We start from the raw sequence: 22,189 nt of genomic DNA on the forward strand, positions 1-22,189 counted from the left end.
CCATTAAGATTATAAACACGTATTTGTTCCAAGTCCATTTCTTTCACTCACTACAATCACCACCTCAGAAAACTGATCACCTCCAGACCGTATTACCTTGACATTATAGGGAATTATGTGTCGTGCGGGAGACCCTGCTCGCTGCGCCATTTGTCCTGCGGGAGACCCTGCTCACTGCGCCATGTGTCATGCAGGGCGGCTTGCGGGGTCTCTGCTCCCACTCCCCACATAAGAACGCAGGATATGGCTAGGCCAAAAAGGAACACCCAAGGAGCCATAGATAGGGGAGTCATACCACTATTATTTCACTGGTGGCACTATAGTCTCTCTGGAGGCAATACAGTTTCACTGGAGGCTGGATCCACACGACCTGCAACCTGCTGTCCACTTCTCTGCGTGCCAACCAACCGACTAACCAACGCAGCCACGGCAGTTGTATCAGTGGCTAATTGGCTAACTGGTTACAGCTGATGGTCAAGTAGCCACAGCTGACGGCCATCTACTACCCACGCCAGCACCTTTCCACGTGAGGTCAAGAGCCTGGAAACTGCTCTCTGGGACTCTGTTCCCAAATATGTCTTCAGAAAGCAGACTCCAACGACTTCAGCTGATAAGAGTCCCTTGCTCCTAGAGCTTGTGCTTTGATTCACATAAATCAATCAATCCTTTTGACTCATCAGCCAACTCCTGACCTTCCTGCCTTCTCCACTGAGCCAGGATTCCATGCTGGATTGCTTATCTAGACCTACCGCACACAAAGTAGGCTCTGTGGACAGCAGCACAGGCATTGTCTGGGAGCTTGTTAGAAATGCAGCATCTCGGGCCCCACCGACGGCCTTTTAGATTCATTTTGACCAGATCACCAGGTGATGTGTATGCACATAACGGTTGAGAAGCCCTGGCCTCAATTTTTTTTTAAACAAGTTTCCTTGACTCTTATACACTTCTTTTCCCTTCCATTACCAAAAGCCAGTCCTGGTAAGGTTCCGTATCATATTGAAATTACCTATTCATATTTATCTCCAAATTTAAACAGTCTTTTGTGAGCAGAAATCATCTTATCTTCTTAATCCTAGTGATATGCTATACCTAACATACTCTAGCAGCACAATTAATATTGTTTGGATTGAAGTTCTTCAAGTTAATTGCTATGTGCGCAGTGAACCAGTTATTAAGGTGCAAATAACTAATAGCAGGCTGATGAACTATCTCTTTGAAAATATATGCATTTTAACAGGATTTTTGAAGGAAATGGATCATCATTAATAATGCTAGTGCTGGGAGTTTTTAAGAAGTGAGCCAACTGAGTGGAAATAATTTTTGGGGAAAATAACTTTTTGTCCTCAAATTTTCCTGCACCTCGTCCATCCTTAAGGTGGCCCAAATGAAAGAACTGAGTGCTTCTGGGCTGGTTGAGTGGCTTTTAAAGTCTCCTCCCTGTAGAATTATAAACTCCAATATCTCCAAATATAGCCAGAAACCACAGGTCACACGAGAGCCCTGGGCATTCTTGAAATTTGTGGAACAAGGAAAAGAGTAGGTGTGTTTGTGTGTGTGTGTGGGGGGTTACCAGTAATATTAGAATACATTTCCTTGTAATCGCTGATTTTATCACCTCTCTTCACCAGACTCTGAGTTGTCAGAATAAGTATGTCCATCTCACACACACAGTGCTCACCAAACACCTTGCATATACACAAATACATGTGCTCAATGAATTTCAGGGATAAAACGGGTTTAAAGCATTGCTCATGGCATGATGAAATAAAATGGCATGTCTGCAGCCACAGAAACAGACAGTGCCAGCAGTCTGGATTATACCAGCCAGCGGGTATATATTAACTCCTGAATGCTAAATCCTCAGAGATCAATATTGACCGTCAACTTTCACAATGAGCCGCATCAGTATTTTGGGGGTTACAAATGCTTTTCTTAATATCCCAGCTCTATCAGAGAAGAGAAATTAGGCAACTGTGACATTACTTTATAAACTGATTTATCAAGAATCCTGCCTTTCTCCACGTAATGACTACATGCTTCACAAATGCTTTCTCTAACACTTATTTGTAGACTGATAGGACATTAGTTGCAGATTTAATGTCACCGTGGTTGTAATTTGCATGTGGATGAAAAGTTAACATAATGTAGAAATGTGAAATTAAACTGGTTGACTATGAGCAGCCATCCTGTTAAGATCCATTTCTCTCTTCTCATGATTTCACCTCTTGGTTTATTGCGTTTGCTGCTTTCTCCCATTACTCACAGAATTGCCCAATAAGTCCCCGAGGATGTACTAGCACAGGCCTTCTGGAAAATAGTGTTTCAATAGTTCACGTAATATGACTGATGAAGCCAACGTGTTCTCCATTGTAAAAAAAGCCAAGGTTCTCTCGTTTTGTTAATTGACCCTCAGCTTTAGAAGGAAGAGGGTGAGTCTGCATGAGAAACAGAATGAGAAAGCAAATTATCAGGGGACTGGCTGTTAAGCTTTTCTCAGTTTAAATGATGGTTATAAGAGTAGAGAATACATGAGACTTTTAATGACACCGACTCCACAGTGGGAACTACCTAGGGAAATAGAAATGACACAAAAATTATTATTCTATTCACAGAGAATGAGAAGAAGAGAGTCAGGAAAAAATAAATCAAACTAGTACGGGTAAGTCACAGGAGACAAATGACTTCTTCAAGTTTTGTTTGTTCACGAAATTACAACTGTGGTGCGATTTAATGTGCTTGTCATTATATTTCTTCCAGTAGGAAGGTGAGCCAGGGAGTGGTAAATCAGAGGACAGGGCTAGCTGGTCTTGCCGACTGGAATGTAAGCTCATGGAGAGTGAGTAGGGATGCCTCCAGGCATCCCTTTGGAGTCTGGGTGGCCTCTACAAGGCACAGTCCTCTCGGTGCCTCACTGACCATGTCTAACGATGTAATACCACCATCTCTACCTTCATCCAGGGAAAGGAGCAAAATAAAAATGTGCATTTATTCGTAGTATCATGAGACATTCAGACAACAGACTAAGGGTATAAAGAGCATTTTAATCATATGCACCAGAGGACAAAATCTAATGCAGGGATGAAAACAAGTACTTTATATTATAATTTGGCAGATCTCTGTTGTGCTAAGTGATACTACATAGCTGTGTCATGAAAATAAGAGATACAAAGCCATGCTAGGTGACTCAGCAGAACTCCTTTCCAACCTTTGCACATACATTTTATAATTATGCCTCATTTCATCTCCTCTTCTATTCAAAATTCCATTCAGAATTGGTCAGTGGGGAAATCAATTTCTGGAATTAGGCGTTTAGTTATTAACCACAGGGTGGATTCTTATATGTATAATATATTATTCTGCTTGAAGCCTGGTAGATTCTTCCTAATTCTATAATGATCAGATTTAAAAATATTTTCCTCTAATACATCTATTTCTATTTTCACAAAGTACCACAAATTTTGTTTGACCCAACAATGAAGAAAAAGACAGGAGCAAACCCTTGGGAATAAGTGTATAGAGAAAGAGCCATCATTTACTATTGAAAGCCAATATTTCTTAAGTTTACACCAAAGCAAACAAAAAACACATGACAATGTATAGTCCTAATAAATTTTATTGAAAACCAATAAGTCAAATCCTTTACGGAGCACAGAAATACATATGATCCCAGCCCTTCCCAATAAATGGTAATATAACATTGGGTGGGTTCCCTGAATATCCCAAACACTTTGTTTTATCCCTATAGGAGAGAAACAGTTCTACAGCTTAGCAATACAGAAATGGGGTGCTCTGACCTATTTAGGAGAAGCAGAAGTGGAATCAGAATTCAGTCTGAGTAATAAAGGACTGTGGCTGAGTACTAGTAGCCAAAGAAGTAGGAGACTAAATGTTCACTTTTCACATTTTGTATTTCAAAATCACCTAGCAGGAGGCAGGGCATCATAAGACCAGACACAAATTAACCTGAGGACATAGGAGCAGAGGATCTCTCTCAATTTGGTTACATAGGGAAGTGGTAATAAGGAGACAAAATGGCCTTGGATCCACTTTCAACAGACACTCTACCTACCATGAAGGCTTTTGATGCCAAATAATTGGAATTGACATCAAAGATGAAAAAGAAGCCAAATGACTCTAAGGATTAAAGACTGACAACTCGGATGAGACCAAAGCTCAATGAGACTGATGAAAATAGTTCTGATAATGTTCATATTTTTTCTATGATGAAAAGTTAACTACTGTAATTTTTCATAACTACGTGAACAGAAACACATGACAGGATAAAGGAACACTGTGCAAGAAGCTGTTAAGGTTTTACTATCTATTCTTTGTATGGAGATGAGAGAAACTATAGCGTTTTCTGAGAGACAAAGCTTTTTTTTTCACCAAAAAGAAAAATATGAGGGAAAAATGAAATAACAGAACTAGAACTGAAATGATGCCTCTTCTTTGTAAAACTAAGAACGGTAGTGTAAAAGTTTCTTTCAGTTTCTACAATGGTGTTAGGGCACTGGTCTTGGCCTTTGCCTAAGCTTAAAATTCTATCAAACTGTCTTAGCTCTTAAGCATAAAAATAAACCCCAACAATGGTACAAATATAAAATCCTAACAGTTTAGTAAGTCCTAAAGCCAAAGACAAAATGGAACCTGAATTGTGTTTGAATGGATGAATCTGTTAATGGATGACAGTAGCCAAATTGTAATCCAAATATTAACAAGAATCTTGTTAAAAATGTTCTTCTCCCTCCCTTGAAGACTTCCTGGGGTTAAATTAATCCAGATGTGTTTGGAGACACACTATGAGCAGGTCTCCTCTGGCTAAAAGAACATGTGTTTTGTTCTTTTCCTCTTAGTTAGGAACTACAGTAGCTAAAAGTACTGGCACAGTACAGTTAAGACATTTAACTAAACCAAATGGGTTTTATTGTTTCATAGCCGAAGGCAAATGAGCTTTCCTGAGAAAGCTGACACCGTTCATGAGAAAGGCAGAGCTTGTACTCGGCTTATCAGCAGCACTTCAGACTCCGAGAGGTACCAGGTTGTCTCCCACTAGCACAAGTCACAGAGGAACAAGTTAATCCTAGGATTTGAGCAGTGAGCTGTTTTGTTCCATCCTATTGTTGGTAGCCTTTAAACGGTCAATTTCCAATAGGATTAGCGATTTTGATGCCAAGTGGAACGTAACGGGACTGCTACACACAGGAACCAACACACACTCAGTGAGCATTTGGTTCAGAGTTCCAATAAAAATAGCACATTTTGTGACTGAGAGAGCCATGAAATAGGCACATTTTACAGTCTTAGACCCTGTTTCTGAAAGCTGCAAAATGTTCTAAAATCAGTGAAAACATACAGAAAAGACAAAACAAGCCTGGGAAAGGCATTGATGGAAGGAGGAGTGTGAGCTGCCAAGTCAAAACATTTGTACAGAATTTGAAGCACAGGGATTCTACATCTACTATGTAAACACTGGATTCTGAGGGCTCAGAAACTGATGACTGTTAAGCCTAACACATGCAAACAGGCAGGATCCATTGTTTAGAAGCATCACTGGATTTCTATCAAAAGCTTAGTGTTTTTGTTCAAGTCAATTGATATTATACATCAATTGATGACATATACATACATACATATATGTATGTATATGTCATCAACCTTCCTTCCTTTTAAAGAGAAGTAGAGTGCTGTATTATTTAGTGAAAAGACCACTGTCCAGAGATTAATAGGAAGGAAAATATGGCTTACATCAAACAGTCAGCACTAAAGCATAGTTATTACAAAATAAGTAAGTCAAAGTAGAGAAGGCCAGTCAGACAGGATGGATGGACTCTAATCCCAGTTCTCAATATAGTTACTTATACCAGTTCCAAAACACACTAGGTTATTTTAGAGAAAACAGTAAACTATTATTGTTAGCTTATCTTTTTTAATCTTGATAAAAATGTTGGCTAGAGCCTGGATACTTTCCTAACAAAAAGAGGAAAATTTGAAAGTATGTTTATCTCTGGTTTAAATAAGCATTGTGCGTCTGAAAAGCAGTATTTAGGTCCTTAGCCCAGTTTGCAACTCTTGCAGTTTTTATCCTAGAAGCATATAGTTATACTTTTGTCCCCTTTCATAAACAACTACTTAGAGAAAAGCAAACTCATAAAATTGTCCTATTGGAGAAAAAATACTAAAGAGCAGAGGTAGAGGGCAATGTCCAACAATAATCATATATTTATCTTCATTTACCTATATTTAGTTTCCTTTAAGCATTTTAGAACAGTAACAGATGGTTATATTCATAGGCTTAGAGATAAGATTTCCTCCAAGTTCTGAAATATATATACACATATGCCCTCAAAATACTGTACATATTGCCCATCTCCCTTTAGGAAGAAACTGAAGTTAAAAAATTCCCTTGGATATTTTAAAATAAAAAGTAAATGATAAAGAAAAGGATCTGAACTAAAGACAAATTCTGGAAAAAAAAATCAACTAAATCAAGTACATAATTTGACTCTTTCCTTGAAAAGCAATGATAGCACTTAGCTCAGGTTTGATACACAGAAAGGGTCATGCAGTAAGTTGCAGGGGGCAGGCTTTCCTTTTACAGTTCAAATGCAGGGAACCTGGCTTTCGAAGGCACTAGGAGGTCAGCCAGGAAATATATCGTTCCAGCCATTCCTGAAGGAAGAGAAAGAGATGAAAGTTATTGCACTAAATGACTCCATTTTATAGAGTGGCTTCCTATTGTAGCATCAACATTATGATATTAACGGCAATGATTTAAATGAAATGGGCATCTGCCTCTATTTATATTCCCCGAAGTTCAGTATTAGAGGGGACCACTAGTGAGGTGTTCAGCCTCTTCATCTAGGTAGAAGACAGGAGGGAGAGTAGAAGCCAGACCAGTCCAAGGCGCAGCCCTGCCATTTACCATGTGTCAGCACCACAGGCCACTCAGCAGTCTGAGCCCCGCTCTTCTCATCTGTCACATGAGGATAACAGCTGTATGTTTTGGCTGAGATGGCACGTATAAAACGCTCAGCATGTGCCTAGCTCCATAACTGGTAGTCACCTTTATGACTATTGGTATTATGACTGTGGTAGTCCGTGTGTTGATTGATTTTTAATATTGAGTTGTTGTATTAGGAAATAAAGAAGTAGTTTAAGAAATGACTATAAAATTAATTTGTTGATGAAGCTTTAATTCAAATACATTAATTATCAAGCAGAGAAGTAGATATTGTAATTACAAGGCAAATAAGTAATGTGTGAAAAATACCTTCAAAGAGGGAGAAGGGAGTGTCTGGTGTTCTGCATCCATGTTCTCCGTAATCTAAGCACCATTCAGCGAACTGAAAATGAGACCATGTTAAATTACTATAGTGATTAATTCCACAGACCCCCCAGAAGTTGATAGAGGTGTCCCTAAAAATTACTCTGAAAAGTCAAAAACTATCTTTGAGGCAGAGAAAAGGCGTTAATGCAGAGAAACAGATGGCCTGCAAGAGTACAAAATATGGGGGGAATTTAATGAGCTTCTGAGCTACATATCTCCAAGGTTAGCACAGAAGAAAGGAATAAAACCACCCTACATCCTTCTTTTCCCCTCATAAATGCTGTTAGGTAGCAATATATCCTTTTTTAAAAAAGCTAGTTCAATTGAATGGCTTTTGAAGGTTTTTCTTAAATAACAGTTGTTTTTCTATAGACCTATGGTTTAAAAAAGAAATTAATTAAATCAAATTAACTAGAGACCTTTCTATAACCTCCCGGGAGAAGGTGCTTTCTTTTCGGCAGTTCTGACTCCTACCTTACAGGCCCTATACAAGTACTTCATATCCTGCGTGAGGTTGTACAGCGTCAGGAAGGCATAGGCATTTCCTGCGGTGCCATGGCACAGCCCATACCCTTTCTTCAGCAAGCCGTACTGCCAGATCACATCGGCACACTGATAGGCATCATTGAGATACTGCTCCTCTCTGAACACCTGTAGAGACGAGGGACGTGGTCTTATTAGAAAGGATATTGACATATCTTCCTGAAGGGAGGAGAGAGGGAGGTGGCTTGGCAAGAAAGGATAAGGGATTCAGAGCCAGACAGATTCAGAGCCAACTGTCCCCAGTTATATGGGTGGGGGAAATTATAAAACTTCACTAGATTTTTTGTTTTTTCCCCTACATAACTGGTTCTGACCTTGTCTGCATGGTCTAAGTTTTATGTGTATGTGTGTTTGTGTATGCAGGTGTTATTGGTGAAGCAGCATTATTCTTGCAACTTGCTGTTATCGTTAGTCACTTTTCAAAGAACACATGCTATCTTCTTCGGTAACAGCGATGCCCTTCACTATGAGAAAGTTTCTTTACATGCCGGAGAAGAAACTGTTTATAGAATTGATTATGAAGAGTGATTTGGTTATAAAACACTATACTTGGTCAGAAAAATAGAGATGCACCTTTACAATCTTTTGTGGCCTTCTGTATCTTGATCAAAGACTTGAGAAATATTCTGAGCAGACAGTTTAAATATCTCATTGCAAACTAAGTGTCCTTAAAGTAGAATGAGGCAGTTCTAAAAGTTTTTCCATTATAGCCAACTTTCTCAAAGTGAAATTTGTATACTATTAGGTTGGTGCAAAAGTAATTGCGGTTTAAAAGGTTAAAAACAATTGCAAAAACCACAATTACTTTTGCACAAACCTAATAAAAGCTTATTTAGACTACGAGATGCTAGTGCCTATTTACAGTCTGTAGATTTGTAATTTGTAGATTTGGCACCAAAAGACATAGATATCTTGGTTAACTTCTATTTTTTTTCCTCTCAAATAAAAACCTTTTCTTCTTTGATTATGACTCTACCATACCAGGCATTTTAGAAGTGACACTGGTATTTTTTTTTATTATAGTAAAATATACATCATATAAAAGTTAACATTTTGATCATTAAAAGTGTACAATTCAGTGACATTAATTAAATTCACAATGTCGTACAACTATCACCACTATCTATTTCTAAAACTTTTTGATCATCCCAAACTGAAACTCTGTACCCATTAAGTGTTAAATCTGCACCTCCTTCCCCGCCACCTCCTCCAGCACCAGCACCTGGTAACTTCTACTCTGCTTTCTCCCTGTGTGAATTTGCCTATTCTAGATACCCCATATTAACCATCACATCATATAATATTTGTTATTTTGTAGCTGGCTTATTTAACATATAATGTTTTCAAGGATCATGCATGTTGTAGTGTGGATCAAAGTTCATTCTTTAGTATGGCTGATACTCTTCCATTGTATGTATACACCACATTTTGTCTATCCATTCATTTGTTGATGGACACTGGGACTGTTTCCACCTTTTGGCTGTTGGTGGAACAAGTATCTGAATCCTCGATTTTAATTATTTTGGGTAAATACCTAGGAGTGGAATTGCTGGATCATGTGTTAATTCTGTTTTAATTTTGGGGGGGAACTGCCAAACTCTTTTCTATGGCAGCTGCACCATTTTATATTCCCACCAGCAGTGTATGAGGCGAATTCTTTCTATTTTTAATTGAGCTCCTGGGATACTCATCATGGCCCTGCTACTGATGCTATAATGCTGGCTACTCTGCTTGTCAGTGAAGCAGTATTCTGCTCTGTGAAATCCCGTCCGCTCTAATACAGACTGATACTGTAGAATGAGTTATAATCCATTTAGCAAAAGTGATCTTAGGTCCAACAAGTGACTTATCTATTGCTCCTTTAAGGATTATGTATAAAACTAATTTTAAACTAAATAATTTAATGGTATGTTTTCCAATTTATTCATAAAAAAAGAAAATCCACAGTACCTTATAGGCCTGGATGAGCATGTAGATTACGCCAGGGGAACCATGGCACCAATGAACTAGCAGATCTCGAGAGTCGCCCACACAAGGAGGGTAATTGCCGGAAGGGAATTTCAACTGGCAGACATAGTTTACACTGGGCTTGACCAAATTATGTAACTTTGCAGGGCTCACTTGAAGGCTGGGCTAGAAATGAGAAAGGGCATTATTAGTTCTGCTGAAGCAAAGAGATCTTCCTAAGCCTCAGGAATGAGTTTTAAACCATGTTTAAACCATGTTTTAAAGAAAACATGACCAAAAGGAACTGGAAATCATGAAGAAGTGGATTCCAATCCAATTTTTTCACTTACTGGAACAAGCTAAAATTAGGCTGTCAGTTAAATCTTGGGACAGTATATACACATTATTTTTCAGTATTTGTTAACTATATACACATAAATACTTTTCCTAAGTCAGTGCTTGAGAAGGTGAGAGTAAGAGAAGTTTTTAAAGGTTTTTAATACCTTAACATACTTGAAAGGCCACATAGAGATGCATTAGGCAAACCAAGTGCAACTTTCATTATTACATTTAGAGAAGTAGTAAGTGACATTTCCAATGGAAGAGGATGCTAATGAGTCAGGAGACCTGGGATCTCGACCCCAAACCGTGGCATGACTCTAGATCAAACCTTTTGGAAGAGGATTGGGACTGATACTTGCAGGGTGATTTTGATCCAGAAACGTACAGATTTATAGGGCACACTGTGACATAAGGCATATGAGCCTCTATTTTTGATATAATTTTTAGTTTCTCCTTTTGGTCCTATTCTTAATTTGAAGCACTGCTCACTTCTTTAAACAACAAATTCAAAGTAGTACTGTCTTTGCCAGATGGGGGGTGAGCTTGTGGGCGTGAGGGGGGGCAGTGGTGTGAAGCACAGGCAGGAGGCTGAGGTGGCAGGAAATTAGGCGATTCTTACAGGAAGACTCTCAGACACTGAACGTGTGCTATGTTCTTTAAGGCACATATAGATTTCACTTTATCCAAAGAATATTGTTCAAGCTCAGTTTAAAATGCTAGCGTAGAATGAGTGGATTCTCCTCAAACTTGCAGGAATTATCCAAACTGGCCAAAAAAAAGGTTGTGGTTTTTACTGATACACAGGTACTTTCTGGAATGGACTTTTAGGATTAAAAATTAAATCATTTTAAATAGATAATAATTTGCTAATGGAAAACTTAGTAGTTGGGTTTCCAGATTTCTTACTACCGAGAACAACAGGACGCAGAGGTACGGTGCCTCCTGATGATCTGCTTCAATGCAAGGTCATGTGCTTCTCCAGTCACTGACACGCATGACTCTAACTCACCTCGAAACTTCAAAAGACTGAACACTCCTTTCCTGAAAACTTTTAAGAATCTATATTTATTTCTGGAAACAGAGAGCCAATGAGGGGAAATGCCAGAAAAATAAAGGAATTTAAATTATCAAAACCTCTAACTATAAAACTCTTAATTGAGAAGTACAGAATAAATACAATAGTTGGTCTCTTACTGCCACTGACCCTCAAAGTGTGACTCTGCATTCAAAAGCAATAATAACCTTGAGTTTTTCAGCGTTATTGTCATTGTTTAGCTATGGTGAGAGGGCAGATCTCACATTGATTTCGTATTATTACAGCCAGCTATTCAGCCAGTGAGCAGCAGTATGCATGTCCAAGCACTCATGTTGAACACATTAATGAAACACTTTTCTTTATGCCACACTGTACTTTGGGAAGGTGAGGGGGACACTGTGCTACCATTAAAAATCAATTTTCTTTTGCCATGAATTCTTTTTATTCACAAGTGCCAATTTCTCCATAAAGAGAGCTAAATAAGACCCAGAAATGATGCCCTCATGAGAAGTGCTCTTCTGACCTCCCTTCTGATTATGCTGGCTTCAGTAAATTCTATTTGTCCTTAGTCCATTTGACTTTGGCTAATGTCCCCCAATAGTATTAGATCTTAAGAACTGTTGAGCATAGCCTATTCAGCTATTTTTCGGGTAGGTTACACAAAATCCATTGGAAAGGCTCCTTAGCTTTGCTCTCTAAGTGAGCCTTAGGCAACATATGCTCATTTGTTTTCTATTGATTTGGTTCCTATTCCTGGAATTTGTTTCATTGGGTTGTGCCTTATAATGTAGAATAATTTTCTTAATTCAAGGCATTTGCTGAAAGAGAAGACAAGCACAGAAGGTATTTCATATAGAAATACAGATCAAAACACTTTAGCCTGGACAAGCGGACCCAAGTAGGCAAGTATAGTCATTTCCAAATCAAAAAATATCTCAAAGTACAGTGCCTTGGCAAACATCACCCTTATTTGTGTAGGCCAGGTGTTTAAACGGAGAACGATGCAGTGGTCCAGAGGAATGAAAAAACAGATACTAATCTGCCAATGGAATGAGGAGCACCTGTCTGACCCCAGGCTGTCCAGTCAGGAAGCATATTTTGAAGTCTCACCATCATCGCCTCTTACCTGCATCAGGAAGTAATAAATTCCTGCCAGGCCATGAGCAGCCCCCACGTAATACTCCTGGTACCATTCATACATCAATGGAGTCTTCGCTGTGAAGTTTCTCTTTCTAGCTAGGTTTTCTCCAGATGTTAAGATTGTTTCACAAATCTACCAAAATAACCAAAATAAGGAGAGAATCAGAGTAAAAACTGTCCTGACAGAGGTGGGAAACTTTTTGCTGAGAGATCCTGGGGAATGTTAGCAAATCAGACACCGTCTTAGACCATGGAAGGGCACAGTTTATTCCGCACTCAGAGAAGCAGGTGTGACTGTAATCTATCTATAAAGGATCTTGAACTCTTTTCACTAGAATTTACAAGAATTCACTTGTCTAAGGAAAACGTAAACTCCTTCAGGTACCACAGGAGACATCTGCACCTGGAAGGTGAAATCTGGCCTTCAGCTTCCTCTGAAAGGGTCTCTAAACTCTCAAACGGGGCAGGCTGCACTACTTACTGAGTCACTCTCTACAGTGTTTCCAACAGCACTCAGCACGAAGCTGTTGGTTCTCTGATCATGCCTGACCTTCAGAGGTCAAGATGCAACTTCCAGCTACTTGGGATGTGCTAACTGGAGAAATAAAACCAATAGTTCAGGCAGATAGGAAGCTCCTAAAAAGATTCCAAAAAGCACACAAACGTGGTACCTGCTGGATATGGCTTTGAGGAATTTTTTCCACTCCAAAGTTCTTATTCACAAAGAGAAGAGCATAGATGTAGCCCACTCGTCCATAGAGCATTTCATTTGGAGCATGGGGATCAATCTTATTTAGGTGAATTAGCCTGAAAAGAAAAACACATGCCTAAGATAATTTGAAAGGGATCAGGTAGTTGTATATACTTAAAAATGGTACATTTAAAAAACACACACACATACACAAATATATATATGTGTACATATATCTATATATCTCATATATTATTTAAAAATTTTAATATATTATAATTACTATTACTACATATTATTATATATTAAAGGCACCAAGGGGCTGAAAGAGAGCTCCAGACGAAGTCCTTAGTTCTGTCTTAAGAAAGAATGGGAGAGGGAACTCCGAATATCAAAGAGAGTGGGTAAAGCACCTTGTTTTTCTTTATTTTCCTTTTTCTATTCTCTGTTCTCTCATGCCCCAGGCCACAGCAATGGCATGGTGGCTGCAGAAGTGAAATCAACAGTAGCCCACAAGAGCCAAAACTCTGACGGAGGGACCTTTCCTCACAGATCAAAGAAGCTGTGGTCCGAGGAAGGTGCAGTGAACCGCCGCATTGCTTCACTTCTCTTTCTAGCTGCCTCATCATTTGGTCCCAGATGCAGGCACTATTGTGGAAAGGACATGGCAGAGTGGGGTAACCAAAGCTGCAGATTTCTGTCCAGAGGACCAAAGAGGGAAGCCCCAGGTAACCAGGAAGTAGGTGGAGTTCACAGAGGGAGATGAGCACAGGAAAGCAACAATATTGTTAGTCTGAACTCTGAGAATGAACCATTTTTCCCTTTATTTTTTTGGGGGGATGGGGGGAAGCAGCAGATATGACAGGTAGGGAAAATGTTCTTGTCCAAAATTTTAGATTTTGTTATCATATGAAATTTTGAAAGCACATCTCAGTTATTCCTAAATTATCCTATAAATTAAATGCTACATCATTTAATTTATTACAACTTTTTTTGTGAAACTTGACAAAATAATTATTAGTAAACTGAAAAAGTATAAGACAAGAGCCAGGGAGTTTCTAGAAAAGAGTAATTATGAGAGGATATTAGCCCTACCAAATAATGGCTTCGTCATCAGGTAGCTTATGACATTAAACCTTCACTAAACTTGCCTTTTAATCTCTGTATTTTAAAATTTTCATCTATAAAATGAACAGTTCCTTCTGATTACAAAATTCTCTTAAGTTGTATTTGTGGAAATTTATTTTTAAAATAGTTAAATATAAACAGTGCCTGTGCATGTATCTCTTCTAACTTTAATCTGTACACTAGGAATGGTTAATTAACATTTGAAGTATCAAAAATCACACCCCCTGGACTGACTGGTTATATTTGCAGTACTCTAACCAACATTCAGATGTACTAGGACTTTAAGTAACTTTATTGAAATCTCCACCAGAGGATTTGCTAGTAAGTGTAGTAATGAATGTTAGAAAATGGCTTTTCATTGGTGGAATGAGTGGTGACGATGTTCCTTTTTGGCCTAGCCACATCCTGCGTTCTTATGTGGGGAGCGGGAGCAGAGACCCCGCAGGCCACCCCGCGTGACAAATGGCACAGCGAGCAGGGTCTCCCGCATGACAGGGACACAGTGGTAAGAGACTGATTTTACTTTTCTTGTACTATTTTGCTTGACTTTTTCCCCCCCGCTATCAATAGGGTTATCTGGATGATAGACTTATGGGCCATTTTGTTTTCTGCTTCAGTATCATACACATACACCCCTAATAGTTTTAAAGAACTTAAAAAATTTAAGAAAAATTAGCTTTTTTAAAATAACAGAACTGGCAGCTTAGTAAACACTGAGACCTTCAGAAAGTAAAATATGTTTACTATATACTAACTCACTTGTAGTAAACAGAATGAATATCTCAGATAAGAATTTATTATCAAATTTTAAATAAGTGTATCAAATTGTATAGAATTTAGATATAAAAAGAGAAGTTTTACTTTTGCAAAGGAAACTATTCGAAATGAGAAGTTATATCATGAATTTTTTAACCAAACACTGCTCTGTGGAAGTTACGCACAGCAATTATTGCATCAACTCCAGTGTTCTCAATTATTAAAATATGTTTGAACCACTGTATTAGAAAATACCTTTCCTTTATTTGCCTCCATTATGAGCTGCATTACCACAAGGTGGTGATTAGCATTCCAATTACTTTCCAGCCAAACTTACTTGAATTTGGGAAGTTCAAAGTAGGCAACAAATATCTTTCAAATACTTGAAAATAAAGTATTGCTCAAAGCATCTCTTTAAAATAATACTTTACATTTTAGGGTAAGACAGTAAGTATTCCATTTTTTAATTTTTTCTGGATTTGAATTCATCATTAAAACCATTAGTTGGGTCTGATGATTACTAAAGGTAAGACTTTTAACTGCATGTTTTATATGCTATATTCTCAAGATAAAACTAAACTTACTCTTATGGCACAATTCTGCAATCATACTCCTTGGTATTTACCCAAAGGAGTTGGAAACTTATGTCCACATAAAAACCCGTACACGGATGTTTATAGCAGCTTATCACTGACAAAACCTGAAAGCTACCAAGATGTCCTTCAGTAGGTGAATGGATAAATAAACTGTGGTAGATAACGGAATATTATTCAGAGTTAAAAAGAAATGAGCTATCAAGCCAGGAAAAGACATGGAGGAACCTAGTATATTACTAAGTGAACGAAGCCAATCCGAAAAGGCTGCATATTGTATGACTCCAATGATACATTCTGGAAAAGGCAAAACTATAGAGACAGTAGAAAAATCCATGGTTTTCAGGGGCGAGGGAGCAGGGAAAAGAGCATTAATAGGCAGAGCACAGAGGCTTTTTGGGGCAGTGAAACTATTCTGCAAGATACTATAATGATGGAAACACGTCATAAATTTGTGCACCCCACAGAATGTACCACCAAGAGTGAACCCTATTGTAAACTATGGACTCGGGGCGATAATGACATGTCAACATAGGGTCATTGATTGTAACAACTATCCCACTCTGGTGGGGGATGCTGATAATGGGGGAGGTTGTGCATGTGTGGGGACAAGGGGTCCATAGGGAATCTCCATACCTTCCTCTCAATTTTACTGTGAACTGAAAACTGCTTTAAAAAGTAATGTCTGTTAAACAGCAAAACAAAACCAAAAACCATGCAGGAATTGTAACTGTGCATGTTAGCACACTCAGTGGGAACTGAACACCACTGCGTGCAGACCTGCGTGGTAGCCAGATTTCTTACAAGAATTCTGACAGAGTGTTCAATAAACTCTAGTAAAGCAGTAATTGTAATTTATTACTACAAAAGTTTGGTAATTTTTCATAATTTACAAGCTTCTAGTAGGCCGCCCTCATTCATATTAAACATGAAAATCTGGACTTGCATATCATTTGTCCTTAAGACAAGCTGTTTTGAATCAGTCTGTGTACCCTTAGGAGTCCTCTCTTGCCCCACCGCAGGGAGTGAACCATAGTTTTTCGAAGTATTGATCTTGGATAGCAACTTGGCTTAGTAATCACATGATTAGGCTTCTGATCTCATTTTTGTTACTGAAATGGATGTTTGATCTGGAACATGTCAGTGTCATCACCTCTTGCAATAAAACAGGGATTATAATTGTTATTCCTTAACTACAACATAGGAATAATGTGAGAATTGACTAAATGACATTACAAAGATTTATTGCTTAGAGGAAAGGAAATGAACTAAAATGTTCTTTTGCTAACGCACACAGAATTAATGCACAAGGACAGCTAGATAACAATCCTCAAAAAAGCAACATGATTACCGGGTGATGCAATCTTCCGCCTGCTTCTCGTTGTTCATCCTGTGATACACCACAGCAGCCACGGCCAGCGGGCCTGCATCCCCACACAGAAAGGTGATGGAACGCTTGGACAAGCAGTTCAGACCTTGCTTTACGTAGCTATGCGCCATCTGCAGGTAGGCAGGGTCCCCGAACACATCATGGAGATGTAAGTAAAGCACAGCAATTCCTGAAAAGGAAAAATAATGTAAAAATGAGAAACGAGCAGCTGACTGTTATTTTGGTATGTTGTCTTCTCAGCGGTACTGGTTTTTGAGAAGCCACAACAAATAGGTTAACCATCTGGCAGTTCAGCTAATTTTTATTCTAGACTCAGCTTTCCTACCAAACTGCTCTGAGAACCAGACGTAGGCAAACATTTACTTGTCCTTAGTTTCCTCATCACGACAACTCTAAATCATAGGACCGCTGAGACCCCCTAAGAACTCTAAAGATTATTATATTAATCTTTGTTGCACTCTGGCTATTGTGTTCATGTATTCTTCTTGATGGTTAAATGACAGGTCATAAAACATGGTTCCAATTAGTCACTTGTTTATTTCACAAATAATAATTTACTTAATAATAAACAAGGACTGTTTGTTCTTGTGAGCCAAAGAAACTCAAAGACTAGAGAATGTAAAATTCATTTCTCTTCACATAGAAGATAATTTTTCGTGTAAGAAGTAGGTCGAGTAACTGGATCATTCCAGGCATGGATTATAAGAAAATCATTAAGTTATTTGAGATCTGAGAGAACAGATTCAATTCCTGAATTTTTTTTTTCTTTCAAGAACCCAGCCACTTTAGGAACTATACTGTAAAAGCTGCCAATGGCTTTTGCTTTGGGCCTTACTCCATTTGCTTCTTATCCTACTCTCGAAGCCTGTTATACGTAATTGAGGCGTTGTCTGCATGTTTTTGTTCCAAATCCCTGTCACAAGAGATAGAGCCTTCCCTCTGAAGCTGCCTGGTCTCAAGGCGGACTCAAAGACGTGGAGTCGGAAGCCTGGCTGCAGCATTTTGAGAAACTCATTTCCCCCTTAAAGTACATTTTCCATCTCATTTACCATTTTTCGAAGATACAGAGCCTCTGTTTAAATCTAAATTAATAGAGCCAATCTCTTCATGGATTTCAATGCAGTAAAAATGCAGTCTGCAGAATTACTTTTCACTGTACGGAGGACAATTTTAAATGTAATAGTTTTCTCATTTTGCATGGGTAATCTCCAAAGCTTTGTGCTACAGACAATTCAATTTCACATGTGTATTAAGACCAAATTTTCATTTTCTGCCAAAGTTAATAATGTTGTCTACTCTTTCAAAGTAGCTTGGTTTTAGTAATTCCACAAGCTGATGATGAGATGTACCAATGTTTAAGGTTTGCAGACATAAGTGTATAAAACCACATACGTGGGTAAGAAAAAAATCTCTTTTTCACAAATAATCAATGTCAAGAGCTTCTTCTAGGATTAGGTCCTTAATAGGCTTCACCTCCATCCATATCTGGCATCTGCAGGCAATCCATTTAAATTGCCAGCGTTTCATTTGCCCTTCTATTCCCTTCGCTGCCCGAACTCCCCTAATTAAGTTATGTAAGCACCAAAGCCAGATAATGACATGATTGAGATCCGAGAAAATAAAAAGTGATTAAATACAAGCCCAATGATTGCTTTCCTTTTCAGATCTTTGTCTCATCAACAACTCCTCTTGTCCTAAATATTTAACAAACAAAACCCACTGAGGTATGCAATTGTAAGATTTGATGTATTTCTCATGAAAAACAGGTAATTGTTTCTCAAGTTTCACAATATTCCATTCAGATGAAATATTTTGTGTTTTTTTTTCTTTTGGATCAACAGAGAATTATCTTGCCAGCCTATGGGATTTCACAACCTCAGGTTCTATTTTTCTCCTTTTTCTCATTCTGGGCCTCAGTGTCTGTATATTTTGATCAAGCAATCTCCTTCAGGTTGCAATTTACCTTCCCTGTCGCAAAACTCAAGGGTCAAAAGGGTTTCAAGTGAGGAGTAGTGCTGCCAATTAGAAAAATGTTCTTGAACAAGCTTCTTATAAATCAGTCTAGTTTAGGAAAATAGAACAAAATGCGTAAGTCAAAGACATTTAATGCTTCAGCAACATTTTATACACAGGTACCCTAATTTAATGAGAGAAAAAAATGGGGGAACTGCCTGTGGCCAAATGTCTTGAACCTGATTCTTATAATCTTCCAACCTCTGACAATATTCATACGTATATCACCTTTGCTGAAATACCAAAGGCTGAGATAACTGGCAAGGTGGGAAATAAAGACACAGCCTCAAGGGCTCTGCAGGGAAAACTCACCCAGTCCTTATATATATACTCACATCCCTAGGCTTTAAAAAATGTAATTTTGATCAAAACAAATATGTTCTTCATGGAAAAAAAAAAAGTAGAACTGCAAGGCTGAGTATGCATATGCAGTCCCCTGCCCCACTCTATTCCTATATCCCGGAGGCAACAACTTTCAGTAACTTTAGCCATTTCCTCTAGTATCTGCCTCCATATTTCTAATAATGTGCTATGTGCTATCTCTTGATTTTTCTGTATCAGATATTTTTGAATCACATGCTACTCTGGGAGATAAGGATTTAGATCTTGAGATAGATACTGCTAAGTGGTCTCCCAAAATGTATCTTCCTTTCCTCTCAACAATAATGCCCTGGATTTTAGCTAGGCAGAGGGCTGCCCCTACCAGTCTTCTTTCCAGCTGGGTATGACCATGTGACTAAGTTCTGACCAATGAGATAGTGGGAGTAATGGGGTTAACTTCAGAAAATGATCTTGAAGGAAGGGGACTTGCCATTTATTTCCTCCTGGCTGGAATGCAGATGTGATGGTATAGCTGAAGCAGTCATCTTAGACCATGAGTTAGCAGGTCTGTCATGAGAATGGTAAAGCATCAAGATCAAAGTCTAGAGCCTGGAGGACTGTGAAGCTGCCACACACTCCCTGGATCTCCTATTCACAAAAGAGAAATTCTGTTGTGTTAAAGCCACTGTTATTTTAGGTGTACACCCCCATGCTGGTAAACCTCATCCTAAAGAATACAGCCGTTTTTGAAAGTGGAAATGTAGGCAGAAGGTAGATCACGTAAGTCAGTTCGGGGTTTGGGTTTTATTTGAAAAGCACCACTTTAAGCACTGGAAGAACATAACTAGATTTGTGTTTTTAAAAGTTCACTGTAAGGTTTGGGATAGTGGATGCAGGAGGAGCAGTTAGGATGCTTCAGGAGTACATACGAGAGACAGGGCAGCTGCAGTAGAGATGCAGTGAGACTGTGCTGGAAAGATATCTGTCTGGAAGGTAAAACCAATGGAACCTGGTGGGGAATGACAGAGGGAGATGCCAAGATGATTCCCACAGGTGTAATGTCAACAGCTAGATGGGCAATGGTGCCAGACACCGAGATGGCAAACACCTCTGGGGGAAGGCCAGGCTTGGGAGGGAAGACTACAGTTGTGTCCAATCACAAACGCACCCGCAAATGATTCCATTCTCTACAGGACATTTAACATAATGAGAAAGAACACTTCTAGGATAACCACCATCAAAACTGGTCACGAGGCTCAACAAAGGATGATGTCTGGAGTTTAATCTTTTTAATGTTTTTTCTTTTTATCACAGTGCATACTAGTTAATTAGAGTATTCTTGGGCTTAAATTGGAGTAGCAGATAAAATTTTTCTTCTCTATTGTTTGCTAAGCAAAAGCAGATAAAATGTCCTTCTTTATCATTTGCTAAGGTTTTAAATAAAAACCTCCAAAAAAAAAATGGAGATTTGCTTCCTTCTTCTTTCCTTTCATCTTTTCTTTCATACCATAAAAGATTGAAATGAGATTTAAATTTTGATTGCATTTAACTATAAAAATATGCTCCAAATTTTTTATTAGATTTTAGAATTATTTTATTTAAAAATAAAAGCCTTCACCCTCCTCTCTGTTTTGAATCTGAATAAATTTTGACATTTTCATTGATACAAAATTAAGTTAAATATTCTTCTATTTCTTAGCTGGTCCACTCCATGATAACTACTGTCATTAAGCTATGAAAACTAATGCTTTTTGGTCTTAATTTTACTATCTTGTTAGATTTGCTTATGTAGATGACTTAAACATATTGACATATTTTAAAAGAGAAAATATCCATATGAAGAGAGATATACTGAAAAATGAATAAAAGCATACTCTAATCCATTATTGTCCTATTAATCCTAAAACCATTAAAGGTGATCAGTAAAACGTTTGGGGTAATATCCTAATTCTGTCAGGCGATGAGTAATTTCCTTTAGTAACAAGTGATTATTCCCATTCTGGATGGTCTTACTTCATTTGCCAAAGAGTGTAAGAAAGATGTTATAGGGATACCACCTCTATTTTACCTGCAAATCCAGATAAATTTAAGTAGCATCAGTAACAATCAATCAATAAAGTGACTTCCAGAATCAAATATATGAAGCCAGTAATCTTCTCAGAACTGGCACGTTAATTCATTAGTTATTCATACCCTTGGAAGCTGACTTGGTGGAAAAAGAATAGACAGAGATCAGCAGAGTATCCGTTCATCACAGGGTTAAAAAAAAACAACACCATCAAAGAGAAGGAAGAATGGCTGGGTGGATTGGGAGGGGGCAGTGTAAACTGAAAGGGGAGTTGCGTATGTGGAAAGGCTGAAATGGTGCAGAGAGTACTCCCAGCAAGTGGAATTATCTGAGCAAATTCCTGTGGACAGGAAGCCTAAGGGATGACCTGGTTAGTAAGGTTGGGCTCCTGGGGGTTCACATTATTAAAAACCAAATGAGAAATTTAGATTTGATGCTAACCCACTGTCAATTCATGTAAAGTAGTAGTATTTAAAAAAAGCATTTTTAAAAGATAAATTTGGCCATGTGTGTGAGCCCAGGCCTTCCAGGATGGTACTGCAGTACTTTATTAGGGAAGTCTATGTAGGAAAGTCTGTTTATCTAGGAAACACATACCTCATGAAGAGTGCTGCATGGTATCGCTCCAGCAATTGCATGCTTTTGGTTTGGAAATGACACGTGCCACTTCCACCTGCAGCCCCAGTTCTACCTGTAGATTCAGCTAACTACAAAGAAGTTGAGAGGTCTAATCTTCCCAATAGCCCAGAAGGAGAGAGTCACCAGATATGGGTGAGCATTAGAGGTGTCTGACATGGGGCCCAGTGGGGAGGAGGCAGAGAAAAGCCAAACCTCGGACAGGTGAGGTCTGAGATGTTTATTAGATATCCAAGCAGAAAGGTCAAGTAGTACTGT

General features: G+C 38.5%; 1 protein-coding gene and 1 long non-coding RNA gene across 4 annotated transcripts in view; one reads left to right on the top strand and one right to left on the bottom strand.

The window, feature by feature from the left end:
• Positions 1 to 22,189, top strand: part of LOC141567179 (uncharacterized) — a 140,675-nt gene that overhangs the window by 100,031 nt on the left and 18,455 nt on the right. The window lies entirely within an intron of this gene.
• LANCL1 (LanC like glutathione S-transferase 1) overlaps positions 3,598 to 22,189 on the bottom strand; it is a 31,749-nt gene continuing 13,157 nt past the window's right edge. For all 3 annotated transcript variants that reach the window (XM_019727009.3, XM_074312591.2, XM_019727010.3), the window contains 7 exons: positions 16,855 to 17,062; positions 13,007 to 13,142; positions 12,322 to 12,468; positions 9,821 to 10,003; positions 7,802 to 7,978; positions 7,271 to 7,343; positions 3,598 to 6,669 (listed from right to left, as the gene is read on the bottom strand). In XM_019727009.3, coding sequence (XP_019582568.1) covers positions 6,593 to 6,669; positions 7,271 to 7,343; positions 7,802 to 7,978; positions 9,821 to 10,003; positions 12,322 to 12,468; positions 13,007 to 13,142; positions 16,855 to 17,062 — 1,001 coding nt within the window. In that variant the 3' untranslated portion in view covers positions 3,598 to 6,592. The remainder of the gene's footprint in view (positions 6,670 to 7,270; positions 7,344 to 7,801; positions 7,979 to 9,820; positions 10,004 to 12,321; positions 12,469 to 13,006; positions 13,143 to 16,854; positions 17,063 to 22,189) is intronic.

This window comes from Rhinolophus sinicus, chromosome 17 (assembly GCF_057876585.1).
Source record: "Rhinolophus sinicus isolate RSI-liver-muscle chromosome 17, RSI-T2T, whole genome shotgun sequence".
NCBI lineage: Eukaryota > Metazoa > Chordata > Mammalia > Chiroptera > Rhinolophidae > Rhinolophus > Rhinolophus sinicus.